The 22,875-nt window shown below is 42.7% G+C and overlaps 1 protein-coding gene across 1 annotated transcript in view; it reads right to left on the bottom strand.

Annotated features, from left to right (window-relative positions):
• Window positions 1-1,350: 1,350 nt before the first annotated feature.
• The window catches only part of GDF11 (growth differentiation factor 11), a 30,858-nt gene continuing 9,333 nt past the window's right edge, over window positions 1,351-22,875 (bottom strand). The window contains exons 2-3 of the mRNA XM_035103919.2: window positions 9,480-9,853; window positions 1,351-7,645 (exon numbers count right to left, since the gene is read on the bottom strand). Coding sequence (XP_034959810.1) covers window positions 7,265-7,645; window positions 9,480-9,853 — 755 coding nt within the window. The 3' untranslated portion in view covers window positions 1,351-7,264. The remainder of the gene's footprint in view (window positions 7,646-9,479; window positions 9,854-22,875) is intronic.

Here is a 22,875-nt window from a genome sequence, read left to right as displayed (position 1 = left end):
CACATGCAGGACTGGAGTGAAAAGCTCTGAACTCTTATTTTTTTATATTTTAATTTTTTTATATATTTTTACATTTTTATTTTGTTGTTCAAGTGCTGTGTTTGGTCATGTGATCAAAACAAACAAACAAAAACAATCTTAACCAGTGAATGGCCTTTTGGTCATGTGATTTAAAAAATACTTTGCCTGTGTCACTGTCATCCTCAAACTCATTTCTTCATTTCATACCCACAGGCACATGCGCTCACATGCACACACACACACACACACGCACACTCATACACCCCTATGACATTTATGCACAGTAACATCAACAAAAAAGTTAATAATAATAATATACTTGTAGGACTGATATTTACATGCATACATCCAAAAATAGCCATGCCTGTTTGCCTTTTGTGAGTCAAATTACCCAAAGCAAAATACTATCCCATCAAAGGAGCCGCTAGTAGCAGGTGAATTGGAATTATCTTTCTAGTTTAGCACCATTGGGCAGTAGAAGGGTAGGGTGGGGAATCAAACCACCCAAATCCCAGAAAGAAAGCATCCATGTTTCAGGTGAGACCTCCCCATCTACGTATTTTGTGTACCGTACTTAATGGATAGGCTACATTAATGTTTAACAGGAAAAGAACAGTAAAATGGACTGTATCATTGCAGTCCTAAGCGCACTTACCCCAAGGTAAGTATTGCTGAACATAGCAGGGCTTATTTCTGAATAAGCGTTCATGGGATCATGTTGCATGCCTCTCAAAACAATCCTTAAAGGCATTTGTTCTACTGGGACTTTTACCTCCACATGTGAGATTCAGGAATAGATTCTCCATCACTCTTAAGTTTTCTTCAGTAACCAGATACTCTTTTATCAGGAATGGGGAGCCTTTGGCCCCCAGGTGTTAATGGACTACAACTCCCATCATCCTTGACCATTAACCATGCTTGCTGGGGCTAATAAGAACCAGGAATCCAACTATATGTGGAGGGCCCTCGGGCCCCTATGTCTGCTCTAGATTAATGAGGTACACATTAACCAAAACACAATGAACTGGCCTTGGTAAAAAATAATAATAGAGAGGTTATGAAGAAAATGTTCTCCAGTTATCAGCCATTCCCCCAGCAATCCCTTCTGACCATAGTCTCTGTGATGTACAAATGCATTTAATGAGCTACTTGTAGGCATATCCCAATACAGTGATTCCATCCCAATACAATTAATTGCATACTCTGTGTTAACCCTAAACTTCAGCTATTTTCTGCTAATCATTTTGAATGTCTGCTGTTATAACAAGTTTTTAAAATGTATCCTGTTTCTCTACTGACTATACAAGCAAGTCACAGCACTGAACTGTCTTTTGGAAAACTACACTGCATTCAAAAATAGACATTTGGAGATGTCCCATTGGAAGAAGCCCAACTCCTAGGGATCCAATTTGACCATGATCATCTCAGTTTTCCACAATGATGTGTATATATCCCTCCACCCCCTACAGCTGAGCAAAGCCACCAACAGGAAATTATATTTAATGAAAAATTGTTTTGTCGTACACTTCCCCCCTCTGCGTCTCGCAACAGGGAAGAGTTGTGTAGTGCAAAGTATGTGGCCCTGTGCCATAGCAGTTCAACTAAGAACAACTTCTTAAAGCAAGATTAAAATTAAATATCTGATAACATAACAGCAAAATAAACCCTGACTGGTCTTGGCAGATTTCAAACTGGGTTCTAGGAAGGAGCATTTTTGCGGAGCATTTGTTGCGATGGTCCTCTCTGAATGGAGATTTTGTGTAATAATATCTGCTAGATATTAGATAGCTGAGTGAGGTAATATGCCACAGCAATGAGGATTATCACCTTGATTTGTGCTTTTCCTATCACAGATTAACAGTCATCTGCATGTTATTGTCAAATTCCTTTTTCAATTCAAACATTCTTATTTCAGTCCCGGAAACAAAACTCAAGCCTGCTTATTGATTTTCAAACAAACTGCAGAACTATCTTCCTACTCTGTTTTTATAGAATAGTGCCAGATATAACGGTCTGAGAGTATGAACTGCTAACCTGAAATCTCACTCCTATACACTTCCCTCTTTTCAGCTTCCAACCACAATTCCTTCTAAAACAGTAACAGAACACATAACTCTGTTTTATGCATGACATAAAACCAGTGATGTGGCCACTGCAACTGAATTCGAACTCATGTTCTACTTCTTTTTATACTTCCATAAGCAGAGAGGCAAGGGGCTGGTAAACAAGAGTTGCAACAGAATACTAGCTAGAATTGCCTCCTGTACACTGTAAGACCAGTTCAAGACCCCCTTTGCTTTCTAAGTATGAATAGATCTGCTCCACTTAACCGTGGGGAGGAGTTGCAGGTGGCCACGTGGCTACCCACTCTCCTCCGGGGCGGGTGATGAAGCCCCGCGTTGCGCGGAGGATCCCGGCCACGTCAACGACCAGCCAGCCAATCCACTGGCTGGGCGGGCATGGCCGGGACCCATTTAAGTGGAGGAGTGAGCCGGAGAGCTTTCTCTCGGCTCGCTTCCTCAATCTCCCACCCTCCCTGCCTACTTGCAGATTTTCTTAACGGGCCTTGCTATGGACTTCGGTTGGTCGCCGTTGAGGGGCCTGGTAGGAATTTTTCCACTTGGCAAATTGGCATGGTCCATTTGGTTTTTGCCTACCTCGTAGCAATCGTCACAACTTTGTAAGGTTTTTGTGGTTTGGCATTGGGAGACCTTATGATTGGGGGGAGGTGTGGCCATCACCTGCCCCTTCAAGCTTAAGGGTATTCCGTTAAAGGAATCTGGGGGTGTAGATCTTGTCCAAAGCCTGGGGCAGGGCTAGGGCCATGCCACGACCTCTTCGGGAATACCTGGAGGAGCTCAAGTTGGTTTGCATCGACGGGGCTCGCTCTTCCGGTTGTTTACCCTTACCGCTCCCTGCGCCATATAGTCATATAGCCATATAGTCATATAGCCATATAGGCAGGAGTCATATAGTCGGGTCTATTCAAAAAGTAATACCGAGTTTCTCAAACCCATAGTTCTTTATCAAAGCCAGTGTTATACATGTGTGTATCATATATCAGTAGTAAGTACACTTCCCTTCCCTCAGCTTTTTATTCTAAATATATTTTACTTAATATGAAACTAGCAAGATATGCCCTTCATATTTCTGATATTCTCTTTTGTGATGCTTGGTGGCACACTATGAAGGAAACTATAATTTAGTTTCTGTTTTTTTTAATCTAACGATCCACCCAAAATACAAGCTGCAGAAAAAGGAAATTAAGGTAACAAATACAGCATATTGAGAACTTAAATGCTTTGGAGTCACCTGAAAGAATCCAGGTGACCCCAAACCATTGAGGAACGAAGGATTCCTGGCTTAAATCCAGTCATGGGCTTCCATCTGCAGAGCTGCTGCTGTCCTGTATATACTTAAGCTAGCTAGTTCATTTGCACAATGTGGTTAATAAGTTACTGTAACTTAGCATATGAAAAGGTAAGTATGAGTGCTTTGAAAAAGAGTGAAGCGCTTCAGTCTATAAGTGCTAGAGGGGGCAGTGTAGCGCAAAAAAAAGAGCTGATCTCTGTGCAACCTTGAGCAAGGGACTGTTCCCTTTTTTTGGATTTTAGGGTTTAAACCCATGAGAAGTGCTAAGATTTTGCTTAGCTAGGGCAGCATTGAACTCCCTAGCAACAGGGTAGAGGCAGGGTAGGGAGTTAAGATTTTCCACAGCATCTCATCCTATGTACCTTCATCCAAGCCTTCATTCAAAGTTTGCCCAACATTCTGGTACCCTGTAACTTCAGATCAGGAAGGCAAAGATTCCAGAGTATGTATCGACCTACAAAAGGACCAAAATTTGTCCATACAAGAATTTAACTGGGTGGTGATGTACACAGCTTCTTTAATACAATAAGTGCTAGATTTGGAAAGGTGGTAATCTGTAGGGTGAATTAGTTCCTGGTGGTCTAATCTGATTCTTTATCCATCACATCCATAATCGGTATATCTGTGAAAAAGCAACTTCAGGAGAAGTCGAGTGACATAGTTTAGCTGCTTTCATGCAACAGAACAGCTGTAATTCTGGCAAACAAGTTGATGGTTGGCTCAAAAGAGTCTTGCTAAAAAATTTGAACAAACACTTGGCTCCAGGGTCTGCTACAGACTCCCCTCCAGTCCATCACCCCCACACCCAGGTTCCAGACCCATGACAGAAATTTCTGAAGGGTTGCATCATGCCACACAGCAGCTCGCTAGACAGCCCAAGCAGAGAAGTGGAGAAACAAGCCGTAAAGCAGCAGGAACAGCTGAACTCTGGAGAAACAGGGATTCTGATTTCATACTGTCATGAAAATAGCAGAAGGGAAGTAAAGACGCCACAATGGTATGAGTAGTCTGAGCCTGACTGTTCCAGTTTGGCGCAATAAGGCATTGTCTTCTTCAGAGAGAGAATTCTCATTTGCTCTTTCCCCTTCCTTCATTAAGCAACTGCAAATTCTGCACCTCAGATTTATTGGAGAAATTATGAACAGCCTGCAGAAGCAAACTCTTGCATGAATAGAATAGAATTCATACTTTGATCTCACAAATAAGTCTACTTTCCAAATGCCATAAATAACCTGGGCCACCTATTCACTATAAGAGCTTTCCTACAACTAACATTTTCCCTATTTGAATCCAGAAATACTTCTGCAAGAAGCAGAGTTCACTATATATGCCATTTCATCTGCCTAAGTGCTTCAGCTTTTGAGAACAATATTTCAATGGCTCCTTCAGTCTATAATTTGGCTGCTTAATTGAACAAGTGAGTCCCCCCCCAACAGACTAGATTCAAACTTTTGTCCCATCACAGATGGAAAATTTACAGGGAATGGTTGAATTGTGGTGACACTCAAACAGCAACGATTTCTAATTCACATAGGATGTGAACCACTAACTAATGGGCTGCTCTTTTGGTTCCAGATTGCTGTGCAGCATTAGTCACTTGGACTGAAAATCCACACTGGAATCAATACCTTGACTCCACATTTAGAGCCATTATAGGTAACACCACAATTACCAAGACCTTATACTCCCCTAAGAGCTGCTCCTATTTAAACTTTTATATCCTCCTTTGATTCTAAGAATCGTAAGCCATGGATATGAAATCCATTATAACCCAACATCTTCCCAAGGCTGTCGACTAGAAGGAGGCCAGTGACAATATCTACAACCAATTTGGCATTATCAGGTAACTTACATCTGTCTGGGGACATCAGTGTAGAGGCTCCAGCAGGCATTCTATCTGACCCTTCTATGCCAGTTTCTAAACCTAGAAATCAAGCTCAAATATGGCATTTGCTAAATGGCCATTGTTTGGCCAGTGTTTCATCATCTGAAGAGCAATTATCTCCCATCTGAGTTTCAACATACTATTGAAAAAAAGTAACACCAACTCTGGATTAAATACATTCTGTGGCATAAAAATAATTGGAGACCATTGCATCTCTTTTTATGAGTTAATGTATAATTTCCCTATGTTATCTTGGGCTTTGTTGCCTCAAATAGTAGGAAGCAGAATTGCACTGTGTTTCTTGTTTAGGGGAAAGGAAGGTCACACTGTAGTTTCATGAAAGGCTATAGACAGGTTAAGGATCTACATAAGTGCATTTTAAAATAAAAAGAGCATTGATACAACAGTGAAGGGTGAAAAGGGGCCAGACACAGCAACTCACTCATGCGACCATTCAAAGACTGCTGTGTTATTAAGAACTGCCTAGCATCAACAAGCCATTTTTCCCAGAGATTGGGAACTTGCGGTCCTTAAGATGCTATTAGACTTCACATCCTATCAACCTCAGCTGACATGACCAATTGTCAAGGATGATAGGAGTGGTGGCCCAACATCATCTTGGAGGGACACATGCTCCCCATTCCTGCTCTAGCCATTAGAAACAATTCTTGCAAGTAGCCAAAGCATATTTGTGTGTCTAGTTCAGTCAGCAAAGAAAACCATTAGTCCTATATATACATGAAGTGGGGGGGGGGGCCTTCATCACTGAAACATTAGACAAAGGTTATGCTTTAAAGGGAAGCTCCAATGCAAAGAATGATTCAATAAATAAATGAAATATTTCTCCTCTACTGCATCTTTGACAGACTCCTACCCTGCAAGTGAAAACCCTCGGTGGTATAAGTCAAATTATGCCAGAGGAGTAAAAGGGGACATAAATCCTTTGTCCTCACATGAACAATAATCTTTTCTCCACTACTTCGAAGATGAACTTAGGTTAAGTACATGTTAAGCTAACAGCAACTTCAAATTCAATGAGTTGAGTTTACAGTTTCCTAAGGACACCAACACTGAAGGATATCAACTTTGAAGTGGATAGTGTCAGTCTGCATGAGGGATACTGAAGCTAAGGAGGTGGACTTACACCCAAGGCAGATGGAATTAGATTTTTTCTCCGATTGGACAGCTCCTCCAAAACCCATCTAAGTCTACGGACTACACTTCTACTTCATCACCTTGGAACTATGCATCACAGAAGAACATTGCAAGTGGACTCTATTTTCCGTTTCTTCGGCGTCTCCTATCTTTTAAGGGAGTCTGTCTCACAAAAGGCAGGCAGGTTCAGCAACCCTCAAAGTCCCACATCATATTCACCCTCCCACCCACCCCCCAAAAATGCCAAATATTCCCCAAGCTGGCTGGTCCCTTTCTCTGTCTTTCTTCATCTTAATACAAAATATTTACCTCTTTTTCCCTCTTTATCTCTATAGCTCCATACAACATTTTATTTAACTTAACAATCACAATCTAGGAAGCTTTCACTGTTTGTAAACGGGTTGAAGAGCCTCTCTCTTTCTGATGAACTTTTCCCACTTTGTAATCATTTTACTCTCAAACTGAGAGAGAAAGGGGGGTTGGGAAGAAAAACAATACCAGTAAAAGTAAAGCTTGAGCAATGATGGGTCAAACAAAGGGTTTTGGAAGAGAAGAGGTCATTTCAGATCTGCCTCAGCGAGGAAAGTATTGATCCAAGCCAACTCATTCACTCTCCAGTAACGTGACGTCTGTTTTGATTATTGCACAGTGCATGATGTCACTTCAGAGATTTTCATTACAATTCTATCCATCTTGTTCTTTCCCCACAATTATTTTCTCTTCGGAAATGTTTTAAAATGATCAGGAATGGATTCATCAGTGTCAGGATGCATCATCGAAGCAGGAATCCAGGGGGATCATGAGAAAGGAGTGACAGGACAGGCAGAAGGTTTAAGAGCATCCACACCTGTCAACAACCATGCCAGGGATTTTGCCATAGATTATCTGCTGTTTGTCATTGAAGTACAGCATGTTGATGGGGGACATCTTGGTGGGTGTGCAGCAAGGCCCTGCTGAGCCCCGGGGATTGGCCTGCTGCACCAGATGGGTATGAGGATATTTCTGCATGAACATATACTCGCACTGGCCTGAACAATAGTTGGCTTTGTACCGCTTGGGGGCGATAATCCAATCCCAGCCGAAGGCCTCAAAATCAACAGTCAGTGGGTAGCGGCAGCAACGGGACTCAGTTGAGTGCTCATCACAGTCCAGTCCCAGGTTCCTCCGGGACCGTTTGTTGTTCTCCAGCACGCGTAGCTCCATGAAAGGGTGCTGGGGGTGGGAATGGAAGGGAGAAAACAAAAGAGTTGCGTGTTTATGTGCAATGTCTATTTACCCACATCACAGAGACAGAGATAACTAGCCCCATAGCAGAAGCCCAGCTCACAAGGATAGTTTTGAAGCACCATTTCCATTAATTTCCATTAATTATCAACCCACCATTTCCATTAATTATCAACCCACAACCCATCTTTCCAGCCCCATCTGTCCTCTTGCTCTGTATATCTTTTAAAACCATATATTTATCTTCCCTAGCCATATCCCAGCTCTGTCCAGCTCGAGTCCTTATCTGTCCTTCCAAGACAAGCCATCTTTTCTCCAATCCTAACAATACTTATCACAGCGTACAGTAATTTATCCAATTCCCAGTAGGAGCCTAGAGTATTGCTTTTCCCCTTTAGAAAGCCAGGCACAGGCTAGACCACATGCAGCTCTCTCTCTCTCTCGCTCTCTGTGTGTGTGTGTGTGTGTGTGTGTGTGCGTACTTTCCTTTTTAAGAAAAAAGTCAACAAGAGAGAATGCAATATATCGGCTGCTGACCCATCACCTACTGCCAGAAAAAAAAATGAGGTGCACAATCTGACAAGAGAGACCAAGAGATCAATTTGTAGGTAGTGGGTGATGATGTGAAATAAAGGGAGCTCCATAAGGAATATGTGCATGTCTTTATGTGATTTCCCCCCCCCTTTGTATTTTTATTACAAACCATCTGCATATAGCAAAGTTTCAGTTAATCAGGAGTGTTTTAGCAGAGTAATTATACTTAACAGAATAAGCTTCAAGGGACAAGTAAGAGATTAAAGATAATAAAAGGGGAAGGGGAAAATAAACGAAGAAGTTATATGGATATATTTTTATGAAGGAAAAATGAAAAAAAACCAACCTTGAACGTTATTTGAATCTCAGTAAATGACTAAGCATCTGTTTACATGGAAGACTAGCTTAAGGCTAACAGAGTAAGATTGAATCATGGAATGTATGTATCCAATAATCTGTAACATGCAATCTCCTTCAGAAAATCAGTGAATTAAGATGCCACTTCAAAATGTGATATCCTGCCAATAACAAATATTTTGCTGAATTCTGGATATTTTACAGGAGGTGATCTGAGTGTTAGTGAGACTTCAGAGCTAGCATAAATAGGAATTCAGCTGTCTTAAGTTACATAATGTTCAGCCTTTGTGAAGTACAGAAGGTAGATGGTGGCTTTATCTGTTGGAGAGCAGTGAGAGTTGTGCAAGTTACCTTAACATGGTTATTCCAGACCTGTTGGTGGGCTATTTACACAAGTGGAGGCCAGTAATATCAAAACGTACAACAATTTTGCTGTTTATTTAAAGACCAGCTAAGTGAGTGAGAGATGCTCGCAAGTAAGACTTAATACTATGATTTGGCATGCAAGCACATCCCTACCCTACGTGCAGTACAATAGTATTACAGCCCTCAATGAACTTGTAGGAGGCAGGAGGAGTTACAACCAAGAGGACAAACCAATAGGTATGGAAGGGAAAGCACTTCCTTTCTCCCAGTACAGCTTCCCAACATGTAGCTCACTGGTAGCCCTGTACGTTTGCAACAAAACAGTGAATCAGGGGCACTGGGGCCATCACTAGTTCTGAAAGACTGCTTCTTCTACTAATCTTTCACTTCAGCACAGCTTACTGTAATGCTACAACAGGGAACTGAGGCATGTTTTTCAGTTCCTGACGTCAGCAAACACCTGCAGCTTGGGTGAGCTTTGTGGGAAATGTATTTCTTTGGCCTCCAGCTCTACGTTAGGGGCTAGGATGGAGAGAGAAGAAAAGTGGTGCTCCTATTTACCCACCAGGCCTTCAGCACCAGGCCCAAGAGAGGTGACGGCCAGGTCATTGCCATTGGGATCAAAAGCGTTGATCTCGATACCCCAGTTGTTCTGAGGCTGCTTGAACCAGTTCTGCAGTACATGCTTGAAGTCAATGCTCTGCCAGTGGCCAATGCGGGAATTCAGGTCAATCTTGAGTGAGCGGATACGAATATGGCGGCTCCCATCCTCCGTCACTGGTTTGAGACGCAGGATCTGTAGGTAGACCGTGGAGGTATGCTGAACAGGCCGCAGGTACACCCACAGCTGTGCCTTTACTACCTTGGTGAACATGATCTTGGGGCTGAAGTTGAAGAAACAGCAGTGCGGGTTGCCTTCAATCTGTACCACAGGGTCCGCTGGCAGAGAAAGACAGAGAGAGAAGCAGTGAGCAGAAGTTCTTCACAACCCATTTCCCAGTGCTGTGGTCAGGGGATTCTGCCTAAGGAGCCATTCACACATCTGTTTATCACATGTGTGTATGAAAGTACTTTCTTGTTGATTGAACACAGTGCCTGTCAGTGGAGGTAGTCTTGTATACAAATAGGATGCCCTCAACTGGTTGTGTAAATCAGCCTCAGGTACAGTGAATATTAAACTCTCCAGTCAGGTAGTCATTTTTCAAGATACAACTCTCTATAGATCTGAAGCTAAAAAATTAAAGCAATTAAGAGACCCCCTTCTTGCATATCATAACAAATAAGGGAAGAATAATGAGATACACTGATTCTCAGTGGGAAAATTGGCAGCCATGAAAATGAGACACTAAAATCAGGGGGCGGTAGGGTCAAAAGGGCTTGGGTGAGAAGGGTCAGCGACCATTTCATGTAGGGGCTCTGTTCCCACCCCGCCCTGCCCCCATATGTCGGCAGAGCACACAAAAGTATGCCCCACCCCATTATGCCCCCCTTCCACCCTCTTCTGGGTCCAAAAGGACTCATACATTGGTGATTATGTGTCAATTGGATGCATCTAAAATGGCACTACCTTATGTAAAAAATGTTATGCAGCCTAGTAAAGTCAACAGCCTTTCGGTGGACAGAAACTACCGTACTTTTTCTAGTTACTTCTCCTTTGTAGCCATTCCCATCATTACTGAGGATTCCCCACCCAGGCATCCCCAAACTTCGGCCCTCCAGATGTTTTGGGCTATAATTCCCATCTTCCCCGACCACTGGTCCTGTTAGCTAGGGATCATGGGAGTTGTAGGCCAAAACATCTGGAGGGCCGCAGTTTGGGGATGCCTGCCCCAGCCCTTCAAAACTTATTTTCAGGAGGGGGGGGGTATTTACAAACAATTCTTTACAATCGAACCCTTTCCAATAAAATATTAATACCAAGAATAAAATGTGCATCACAGGAAACCAAATCCAAGTGGGTGTGAACATGGTTAATGAGAACAACCAAAGAAGTTATCAAAGGCAAGAAGTCTTCCTTCGGAAAATGGAAATCACACCCAAATGAGAGCAAAGAGGAACACAGGCTTTGTCAAAATAAATGCAAGCAGACAAGAAAGGATGCAAAAAAAGGAAAGAATTCAAAGAGCATCTATCAAAAAATTAAGTCCAGTGATAAAAAAATTATATAAGCAAGCCATACTAAAGCTCAAGCCTGTTTTGGCACTACCATTTTTCTCAAGGCTACGTTGATCCACCAGTTTTTATCCAGCACTGTTCCAACATTGTAAACTTCTTGCCCTTTCTCCCTTCAGCACTCCTTTCTTAAGGATGACTTCAACTAACCTTTACTCAGAGTAAAGGTAAAGGTAAAGGGACCCCTGACCGTTAGGTCCAGTCGTGGACGACTCTGGGGTTGTGGCACTCATCTTGCTTTACTGGCCAAGGGAGCCGGCGTACAGGTTCCGGGTCATGTGGCCAGCATGACTAAGACGCTTCTGGCGAACCTGAGCAGTGCACAGAAACGCTGTTTACCTTCCTGCCAGAGCGGTACCTATTTATCTACTTGCACTTTGACATGGTTTCGAACTGCTAGGGTGGCAGAGCTGGGACCGAGCAACGGGAGCTCACCCCATCGCGGGGATTCGAACCGCTGACCTTCTGATCGGCAAGCCCTAGGCTCTGTGGTTTAGACCACAGCGCCACTCAGAGTAGGCCCACTGAAATTAGTGGAGCTAAGTTTTTCACGGCCATTAACTTGAATGGGTCTACTCTAAATAAAAGTTAGTTTAAAACAACCCTTTGTAGCCACTACCAGCCACAGGTGTGATGTGCCAGAATGTTTGTGGGTTTAAAAAAAAATCTCACAGGACCATAGAAAGCTAACTTATACCAAGTCAGATCGTTGGTCCATCTCACTCAGTATTGTCAACGGTATTTCGCAGGGAAACACCAGGGATTGAACCTGGGATCTTTTGCATGCACAGAGCTACAGCCCTTCCCCTCAGTATTTTTTTTAATAAATGACTACTCCTAAGTCTAAGGCTTCATTTTGGAACCAGATTTTTCTACTACCTCTTTACTGTTTTCATAGGGTGGCATTCAACTGATGCACCCCATCAGCAGAAGTCCTATGTAAGGACTTCCATTTGCAAAATGGGGCTTCCTCCCCCCATGCCCTCCCCCCTAAAAATGGCTTGCAGATTCAAGAGCACCCCTAGAACAGCAAGGAGAGGAGATTGTTCTCTCTGGCAAGCTGAAATGCTTGCCCTGGTCAAACAATTCCCTTATCACAAAATTGAATTCCTTCAATAGTCAGCCCGCCACTCACACAGCCCATGACTGATATGGTTTATTATTATTAATTATTATTATTATTACTACTACTACTACTATTATTACTATTATTATTATTTCTTAGACTTCTATAGCTCCCTTCATCATAAGATAGAATCATAGAATCATAGAATCATAGAGTTGGAAGAGACCACAAGGGCCATCCAGTCCAACCCCCTGCCAAGCAGGAAACACCATCAAAGCATTCCTGACAGATCTCAAGGCGTTTCACAGAATAACATGATAAAAACAAGTAAATAAGTAAAACAAAACAGCAAACAATAACCCCCTCTCTCCCACAGACACATTTAAAAGGCTATAGAATATTAATCGGCCAAAGGTCTGGTTAAAGAGGAACGTTTTTGCCTGGCACCTAAAAATACGGTATATAATGAAGGCGCCTGGCGAACCTCCTTGGGGAGAGCATTCCACAAATGGGGTGCCACTACAGAGATGGCCCGTTCTCGTGTTGTCACCCTCCGGACCTCATGTGGGTGAGGCACAGAAAGAAGGGCCTCAGGTGATATATGTAGCTTTAGGTCACCTGTTAAGGGCTAGCCCTCACAAAGCAGCTTATACAAAGCAAATAATAAAATATAAAACAACCATTTCAAACCAACTGCTTAGGGGTTTGGCCCAACTGGCCAGAATTTGCCTCCTTTCAGCTCCACACTCTTTTCTCAGTCAGGCCCCTCAGTGCTAATAAGGCTCAGGCATGGGGGCTGCCTTGCAGGATTTCCCTCACCTTTTAGCCTCAGTACTGCTGCTAGCCAGCGGAACCTCTCTGCGCCACTGCATTTGCTTTCCTTCCTTTAGTGGCTCACTCACTGTGGCAGTCATAGGCACAATGGAGAGGGGTGGCCAGCTCCCAGTCCCTCTCCTCTCCTCACCAAACAGGTGCAGTGTCACAGCACAGCAAGAGCCATCTGCTATGACCCCAAGGGGTCTCTCCTGGTCTGTTCAGACCCCATGAGTGCATATTTGAAATTAAGATTTCTTGTGCTAACATGCATCACCTTACATTCATTTTCACTGACTGACTGACTGACTTACATGAATGACCAATAGTTTAAAAGCATATCTAGCTTTTCTGATGCAAAGTAGAGTAAACCTTGAATCCAAGAAATATACAAGGTTCTGTGTATTTTGCCTCCTAAAAGGCCGCAGCCTTTTGGGTTCTGCATTCTACAGTATCCTGCAAAAGAGTACACAGGGCAGCTATCAGGACCTTCACATAATCCTTAGCGTAGTTAACGGTTGTGTTTAAGTAGAAGCTACTTATTTGAACACAGGCTGATTCCTGTACCTTTTTCTTGTACAACCCTAGAACCCTAATCCTGCAGAAAGCCATCTAATTAGATTTTAATTTGGTCCTGATTGGTTTTAAGGAGGTAATTTAATTATTTTTTGATTTTATACTGATGTTATATATTTGGTGTTAGCAGCCCTGATCCCGGTTTCAGCCAGGGAGGATGGGATACAAAAAAAAATTGATTATTATTATTATTATTATTGGTTTTTTCCCCAGTTTTTTAGTCTCAACCTTCTGATTTCATTGTACCCATTTTGGTTTACTCCAAGCTCAGCTGGAAGAATGAGAAACCAGATTGTCATTTTGGAACCTCATTTTTCTCCTACTGAAGCTTAGGCACCACTGCAACACGTCCCTTTTTATTCTTTCGTTTTCAACTATGGGTAAATTGGTAGTCTGATGTTGAGGGAGTGTTCAGCTGATGTTAGTTAACCTGCTTCTTCAAACATAAAATGAATATTGTATGAATTGTTAAATTCTTTCAAGATAGAGACTTTGTTTGGGCTCCAGTAAAAAGGGATGGTTCCTATTCCAGACTATCGGAACTATTTCAATGCTGAGCCAAGGACAGCAGTCAGAATAGTGTGTGTGTGTGTGTGTACGCAGTCCTCTGTCCACTTCAGTAATACAATGTGTGACAGGGCAAGAGATTGGAAAGAAGACAGCCTGTCTTTGACTTGTGTGTATGTCTAGAGATGGAATTACTTAAGAACTAGATAATATAAATGGGCCCAGTGGTGACTGCTAGCCATGCTAGCAAGAATTTCAGGATCCATGTTAGCCATAGTGTCTCTCTAGCGGCTAGCTGCTGGGGTGAATTTTGCCACTGCCGCCTGCCAATAAGCTTTTCCACGCATCTGGTGAGTCACTGACAGAGTGCAAAAATGTTAACTCGGATGCACAACTGATCTGACCCAGTGCATGGTACTTCTTATCCTTGGGATGAAGGCAGAGAAATTATATGGCCTCTAAAATGAGGTCTAACTCTAGCATAAGACTCGTGTGTTACTTAACCCAACACTAATGAGTAAATTCATCCAGATCTATACACATTCTCGGTCCATGTCTACCCATATTAATGCTTTGTTGTTTGTCCTAAACGAGTCATACAAAAAAGGACAACTAGTCCCATACCATAGGATGTAGTCAATGCACTGCTGTCACTAGTTTCACCAATGCAAGGATTTCTCATTGTGTAACAGAATGTTCTCCCTTCCTCCCCCCATGTGCCCCCTAAATGTGTTCTAAGTGTTCCCCCAACCTTCTGGAGCAGATTTGGGGATGTAGTGGGGAAGGAGATTTGGGGGGGGGGTCTCAATTGCACTAGCACTTAGTTGAATACCACCCCATGTCTCTAATGAATGCCACATCTGAATGCTTAAACAAGGCTTATGAGACAGCAGGGTATTATTTCAGTCCCGATACTGATCATTTCTACCCTCCGGTAATCAAATAATCCTGGATTTCTTTAACAAGCTTTGGTCCCAGGACAGATTCTTCGAGAACCTTGCTATTTGTGGAATATAAATTTGTATTTTTCCTTGCTGTTTCTGAATTTATTATTAGTGATTGATCCATGAGAAGCTTTGCTATAATTGACAGTGTTTTTTCATTGCCCTTTGTGATTTCGAGATTGCTTTCATTATGCTATGGTGTTATGCGGATGCCTTCAGCACAGTCGGCTCTGAAGGGACTTTTACAGTTTCCTCCCTTTGAACATTCTTAATTCTTCAGCGCTGGCGTGTTCTTTCCCATTTTAGCACATCCATATTTTCAGAATGTCAGCATTTATATGATGTTTATCAGATGGTTTAGCTGTTGTCTATGGCCTATAGTCCATTTCGTTGATAGTCAAGAGTTTCCTCTCCTCTTTAGTTTGTCTGTTCTAATCTAGTCACTCATCCAGTCCACTGCAACCCACACTCCTTTCCCCCTTGCAATGACATGCTGTAATTGCTCCCGTAAAACTTAAACTTTCCACCCGTTCTTTCGTCCATAGTCCTAGGTAGTTTTATCATAAAGCACATTCGGCTTTCCTTTCAACCACCTACCTCTGAGACAGAGTTGGACATTTGAGAAGAACCAGGTTTATCAGCAAACATAGGGTTGCCAGATCCTGTCTTTAAAAGTTTGAGTGCAACAGGAGAGTTGCTCTGCCAATCTCCTTTGCCCACAACTCCTGCCTGCTGTAGTAGGGAAAACTTCAGTTTACTCTAGAGTAAGTGGTGAAGGAAAGTGCCAATCTGGCAACACTTTTTGAAAGTTAAGCAGGTTTATTTCTAAGCACGTGGCATTGCAGGTTAAGCTAGGATAGAGACAAATCGCTCAACCAAACTTCAGTATGAATAGATAAAAAGTGAACTGGTGAGATGCAGAGACCTCCCCCAAAGCTGTACAGCACATACAATAGATGTTCCTGTACATGCTGAATGAACAGGCCAGGTACAGTATTTACAGCAGATAGCATTTCCCTTACCTGCCCACCCACACCCAGTTAAACGTGTGTATTTGGGGGAGCAGCACAAATACACACAAATGTTCAAGAGAACAGGCAACAGAATTAGAGGGTAGCACACAGTCAAATCAGAGAAGGGTAGCTCAAATAATAGGCAGAAGATGGAATTTACTGTGAGAGAGGAAACCTTTAAAAAGCTTATTTATGAATATAGCTGAATGGTTCCATACAAAATAGGAAATAATCTTTTCTCTATGCTTTTGTTTAGCTAAAAGTTAAACATGCTTCTTCAGTTGATAGTGATGGCTTCATTCATTGCTTGAGTGGTGGCTGGTGCTTCTCCTGAGCACACCCTACTTATTTGAGAATGAACTGGAACAATAGTTTGGCAGATCTGAGCATAGGCAGATTAGGAGACAAGTCTGAGAAGAAGGAACTTTTGAGGGAATCACATTTGCTTTAGGAGAACTGATGGTGCTTTAAAGCAAGGGCAGGAAAACTTTTTCAGCCCAAGGGTCACATGCCAGGGGCAGATGAGGCCAATGAAAACAGTAGGTGGAGCAGCAAAGAAAATAATGCCTTTTTAGAGTAAACTAATGTCTGCATACACTCACATCCCCCTCACTTCCTCCCATCTAGATCAGGGTTTCCCAAAGTTGGGTTTCTAGCTGTTTTTGGACTACAATTCCCATCATTCCCAGGTCCTGCTAGCTAGGGATGGTGGGAGTTGTAGTCCAAAAACAACTGGAGACCCAACTTTGGGAAACCCTGGTCCAGGCAAACAAGAGGCATTATTAGAGTTCAGTGATACTCTTCAGTCAGGCAAAACAAACAAACCTCAGGCTGCAGCCTGGGGCACGTTCAAAACACCAAAGAAAGAGACATGGAGGGCCACCTTCCCTGCTTTGAAGCAGTGCTAGAACATTCTACTGCTTGGAAAAGGTCTCAGCCTGACCTGGCCACAGTGATCCATTAGATCCGTGGTCCTCAACCTTGGGCCTCCAGATGTTTTGAGACTACAATTCCCATCATCCCTGACCACTGGTCCTGCTAGCTAGGGATCATGGGAGTTGTAGGCCAAAAACATCTGGAGGCCCAAGGTTGAGGACCACTGCATTAGATGGTCACCTCTAGGCTTGATTATTGTAACTCGCTCTACACGGGGCTGCCCTTGAAACTGACCCAGAAACTCCAGCGGGTACAGAATGCCACGGCAAGACTCCTTACGGGGTCCTCGCCGCGAGATCACATTAATCCAGTGCTTTACCAGCTGCACTGGCTCCCAGTGGAGTACAGGGTCAGGTTTAAGGTGCTGGTTTTGACCTTTAAAGCCTTATGTGGCCTGGGACCCTCATACCTACGGGACCGCCTCTCCTGGTATGCCCCGCAGAGGACATTAAGGTCCACAAATAATAACATACTGGAGATCCCGAGTCACAAGGTGGTTAGACTGGCCTAGACCAGGACCAGGGCCTTTTCAGTACTAGCCCCGACCTGGTGGAAAACTCTCTCTCAGGAGACTAGGGCCCAGCGGGAGTTGTCATGTTTTCATAGGGCCTGCAAGACAGAGCTGTTCTGCTTGGCCTTTGGACTGACTCAGTCTGACCCTGGTGTTACCCTCCCCTAAGGCTTTATCCTACAGATATTTAAATGAGGTTGCACTTGTAGATTCCTACCGTAATTTTAAAATTGAATTTTAACATTGTATTTAATCTGCATTTTAATTGAATTGTTTCTTTTATGCTTGCTTTGATATTCTTGTTGTTAGCCGCCCTGAGCCCAGTTTTGACTGGGAAGGGCGGGGTATAAATAAAATTATTATTATTATTATTATTTATTATTATTATTACATGCATCTGTAATACCCTATATAGGGTTAGTGCGATACACAGGCCACTCCTGCAGAAGTCAGTGCCTCAGATAGGATAATTCCCTCACTACATAAAGAATTGAATTGAGACTTCCGTTGAATTCCTACAACAAGCAAACCAATACATGTCCCAAGTCAAGCAGCGAAGCTCGGGGGGGGGATACACATAGCAAAGATCTCCCCTACCCTCCACTCAGAAAGAATGGCTAGGAAGAATAATGGGGGGTGATCGCCATCTAAACAGGCAAACTAGGGATTGGGAGAGAGTCATTTTGCCATTAAGATAGGCTAAGGGGTGTGAGAAGGAAGCACTTCCCCCTCTTCCCAGCCAGCAGCTCCCAGTGGCCAACCCCCTCCCACTCCTCTCTGTTCACAGACATCTGGGTTACATTGAGCTAGGAGTGCCCCTTTGCCCCTGCCTGGTGCACCCCGCTCAGTTTAATCACCCCCAGCTGCATGTGCCATGAACTGCAGGCCCTGCTAACACGCCAAGGTCATGACACGGAGTGGCTGCCTCACCCTGCACAGCCAACCAGGAGCAAAGGCTTCTGCTAACAAATGCCCAAGGCAATTTGCTGTGCACAAGTCCCAAATTAATGCTGTGCTCCCCTGGGAACTTCGCTCTCTAACCCAGTCTCTGCCAGTTCTTAAAGTGACAGAAAACCTCTCCCCCTCCTCTCAGTGTTTTCGGCCTAGCTATGCAAAACCCTCTGCACAATCACAGACGTTGCACAGACTAAGGTGGAAAGGGCAATTATGAGAATGGGGCTGGGAAAGCACAAAATCTAGCCTTCAAAGCAAAGGCATGCTGGCTTATTATGTCCACGTCCCCCAAGTTTGATGTGAAGTTTTGTAGTTTGTTATGTGGAAGCCTCCAGTTAAGTCAACCTTGTCTGTGAGCATAAGTCAGTAGCCAACATAAAGCCACTCTCTATTCCAGTGGTTCATCTTCTCTGTCTTCTCATTGGCAATTAATGTGCCCCACCCAAAATTTACCAGGGCGCTGTCCATGGTTCTGTGCCCTGACCATAGCCATTCCCCACCTACCAATAGGGAAGAGAGGGGAAAGATTATGTAGTAGGGCAGGGCTCCTTTCCACTGGGGTAAACAGTCAAAACTGGATGCTCTGCTTCTTTTAACTTTTCTCCATGCCTTCATTGCATCCAAATTCATAATAACCTTCACCTATTTTTAGTCATGTGGAATTGTCTTCAGCTCTCATTTGGAGTGTGGTCTCCACCCCACCCACTCCCGTTTCAGGAGACCTGCAGTCTGTTTAAATGTTGTGACCTGATCCTGCAAGCACTCAGACACTGACTGCTTTACAGACAGAAATTGAGAAGAGAATGTTTATGTTTCTTGTAGCTACTTATTAGATGAGAAGCACCTGTTTGTTGTTTTATTTAGGTAAATTTAGACACACACACACACACACACACACACACACACACACACACACACACACCATCCTTCTGTTGTAATACAGTATTCAGAGTTGTTAACATTGAGGTTGATAGCAGCTATGAAAATTAATTTATAAAACCTCTAATCCAATAGATTAAAGAGGTGGATAAGAGAGACACTGGAAAGGAAAACAATTTAAGACAAAATAACAGCCTATTAAGAATCACCAACTCACCAAATCAAATGCATACCAGAATAAAAACATCTTAACTAGGTGGCAGAAAGCCAAGAGAAAGGGGCCCAAATGAACCTTCGAAGACAGAATTCCCTAATCTGGATGTAACCACAAAAAGGCCTCTTCTGCATCCCTACCAGTCATGCCTCCCGCTGTAATCAATTGGGATGTGGAAAAGAAGAGACTTCCTAACACTTTCTGTGTCCTCTATGTATCCTGGGCCCACATCATTTAGAGCTTTGTTGCTGAACATGACTAGATGCTGCTCTTATGATATACACATTTCTTTTCCAACCCTTCTTCACTCTTTCCCAAAATACTCATGCCACAGCCAGAGCAATGGAAACCATTGAACACCACGCTTCCACAGACCAAACTTTTTTATAAGCTTTCATTTATCCAGTTACCTTTCCTACTATTCACAGGCAATTTCAAGCTTCTATTATTTTTATTTTTATTATTTTAAGTATTATAACCTGTTCTTTGTTTAAAAGTTTCAGTACCAGAGCTGGGAGCACTTCTATAGTGTCTGGCTGCTCTGTGAGTAGAAACAGCAGAGGATATTATGATTTGCAGCATCCTGGTCATATATATGGTCTCTACCAATCAGAGATGGGCTACAAGAGGCAAATAGGATCAGTATAGAGCCCCACATATTGTTTCTGCTGCTGCACAAATGAGGCAAGATTGAATACACAATAATTTCCACAGAGATCTTCAAGTCTATTCACCCTAACATGCACACTCTGAATTCTACGAACCCTAGCAATAGTCCTTATTTCCAATGAAGAAATTGCCTCCTCTACAGGCATTCTGTTCCGCTGGCTAGTTCCTTCTGGTAAACATTTGGCTGTTGTTTTTAACTGGAGTTCATTTTGATTCAACGGTTGGTTTCTATTTTTCCTCCCTCTTCTATATTTAAACTTTCCTTGGTAGCTAAATAGATAGAACTTAACATATTCTTCCAGCTTACTTTAGGTTCTATTGCTAATCATTCCCGCTAATCACCTTCTCTCTCTCTCTCTCTCTCTCTGTGTGTGTGTGTGTGTGTGTGGTGTAGCATTGTTCTAAGTATCTGAATAGGAAATGTAGTTCTAAGAATTTATTGGAACCTCTCAGTTCTGTGAATGCTAAGAACATGTATTCTTTGTCCAGTTCTTAGGCACCCAGCATAATTTTAAAGCACCGGTCTTGCTGCACTGAGTTAAATCAATATTTAGAATACAGTATTTAGGTCCCAGCGCCACATTTCTAAATGGCAGGGTTACTGGGGTTTTTTTTTAAAAAAAAAAACAAACCCTGGTACATTCATTGCCTCCAGAACCAGGATAAGAATACAGGGTGTCTCTTCTAAAACATATTATGAAGCTTCACTTATCTTTAACCCTTAATGAACCATGTGTGCACCTTTGAGAGCATTCAAAATGCACAAAGCCTCTCGCTTCCTGATCCGTCCTGTTCAGTTTCTGAATTTTAATAATAATAATTTATTATTTATACCCCGCCCATTATTCTACAATGTCCTGTTTTCCACACTAAAAATTCCCATATTATTAATTCCCATATTATTTATTTCTCTATAGATGGGAACATTACCACTACTCCCTTTTTTCTGACAGATTATCAATCACTATGCTTTGAGACGGAAGAATAAACTGAGCGCCATCAGAATGGGCATACTTCAGGTTCCATCATGGGAAACATCCATGAATTTTCACCACAGAAAGAGTTCTAGTTTGGCTGGGGCCCTACTCTGTCAATTACTCAATTTAACAGGTAATCAAGCCTTACCCACTGCTGCCCAGGTGGTCATCCAAGGATCAGGTAGTACTTGGTGCTACAGCAACACACTAGGAAGCCATAGTCATCTTGCTGACATGACACACATACTTGTAAAATCCTATACAGTCATTCCTTAATGGATAGTCACTAATATAGTCTACCATACACTACACTAGAGTAACAGTAATCTGGAATGCACTAATCAGCTTAATATATGCAACTGCTGTGGAGTCATTGTAATACTGCTAGTATTCTAGTGGTATCAACTGCAGTCAATTCTTCTAATGCAGGCTTCCTCAACCTCGGCCCTCCAAATGTTTTGAGACTACAATTCCCATCATCCCTGACCACTGGTCCTGCTAGCTAGGGATCATGGGAGTTGTAGGCCAAAAAGATCTGGAGGGCCGAGGTTGAGGAAGCCTCAACCTCATAATTGTAATTCCTAGTTAACTGCTACTAGTGGTGCTGCATTCAAGAGCATTTCCACAGCTCTCTCTGATCTCCTGTGCTTCATTAGTGAAAAGGGAATAACTACCTTAAATATTGACACATGAGTGATTAAGACCACCCTTAGAATTCCACTAGCAGCAATAATGAAACCTCAATATAGTTATATCCATTCTGGGGGGAAATTAGGTAACGGTGCTTTACAACTCCATTGATTTCAGTGCAACCTGCGCAGGAACTCCATGTAAATCCAATTCAAAACATTATATTCTGCTGCATCACTTACCTGGAAGAATTTTGTACATATTTGCACACAGACAAAATGCTATTAGGCATTCTTAGCACTGAAATACAATTTTGTATATTATCTTGTAAACAGCCTGTAACTAATGTGGGTATCTTATTTACCCATCTAAAATATCAGCACAGCAGTTAGTTTTTGACATATTTCTCTTATTCAGCAACTTCTTATAAATGTCTGAAGTCACAACTCAGCCCATCCCTTACAGTTCCCAATCCCCTGTTATACCAGCACTGAGTGTCCCTGGCTTTCTTGCTACAAAATCCCAACTTTACATTTTCCAGCAAAACTGCCACTTTGAAAATTATCCCTGTACTCAGAAAGTAGTGATGCCTGCAAGTAGATTTGAAGTAGTCACTGTTGTGTTAGACTTACTCCAAGCTGTCAGAATGCAGTACTAAGGGGGGGGAGTAGCGTTTGGTGGATTTCACACTGTCACACACCCCCAGTCTCCCTTCAAGGTACTTCATTAACTTCCCCTCCCCACCACCAATGCCCAAACGAAAGGTCATCAGGGGTCATGGGTAGCCAATAAATGGTTTAGAACCCAATTATCCTTCCCTAGTTTCTTGTCTATGGGTGGGGGAAATGTAAGCTTTAGATTAAAAAGGGGGGGAGGACAGGACAGAAGGAGTGAGGAGAGGGGAACCAGAAAGGTTTATGGCCCCACTGCCTATAAAACCTTCCCTTCCTTCTGTTCAGGAACCATAAAAATACTCACACACACAATTGCTCCATGAAAGAGTGTCAGGAGCAAAAATCATAACTGCCATCAAGGAAAAAGGGAGTGAGGATGAATGATAAAGATTCTAAGAGATGGAATCTGTGGGTCCAATGGATTGG

The sequence above is a fragment of the Zootoca vivipara genome, chromosome 2 (genome assembly GCF_963506605.1).
Source record: "Zootoca vivipara chromosome 2, rZooViv1.1, whole genome shotgun sequence".
Classification (NCBI taxonomy): domain Eukaryota; kingdom Metazoa; phylum Chordata; class Lepidosauria; order Squamata; family Lacertidae; genus Zootoca; species Zootoca vivipara.
Note: the sequence above shows the minus strand (reverse complement) of the source record. Positions and strands in the feature narration are given on the sequence as shown.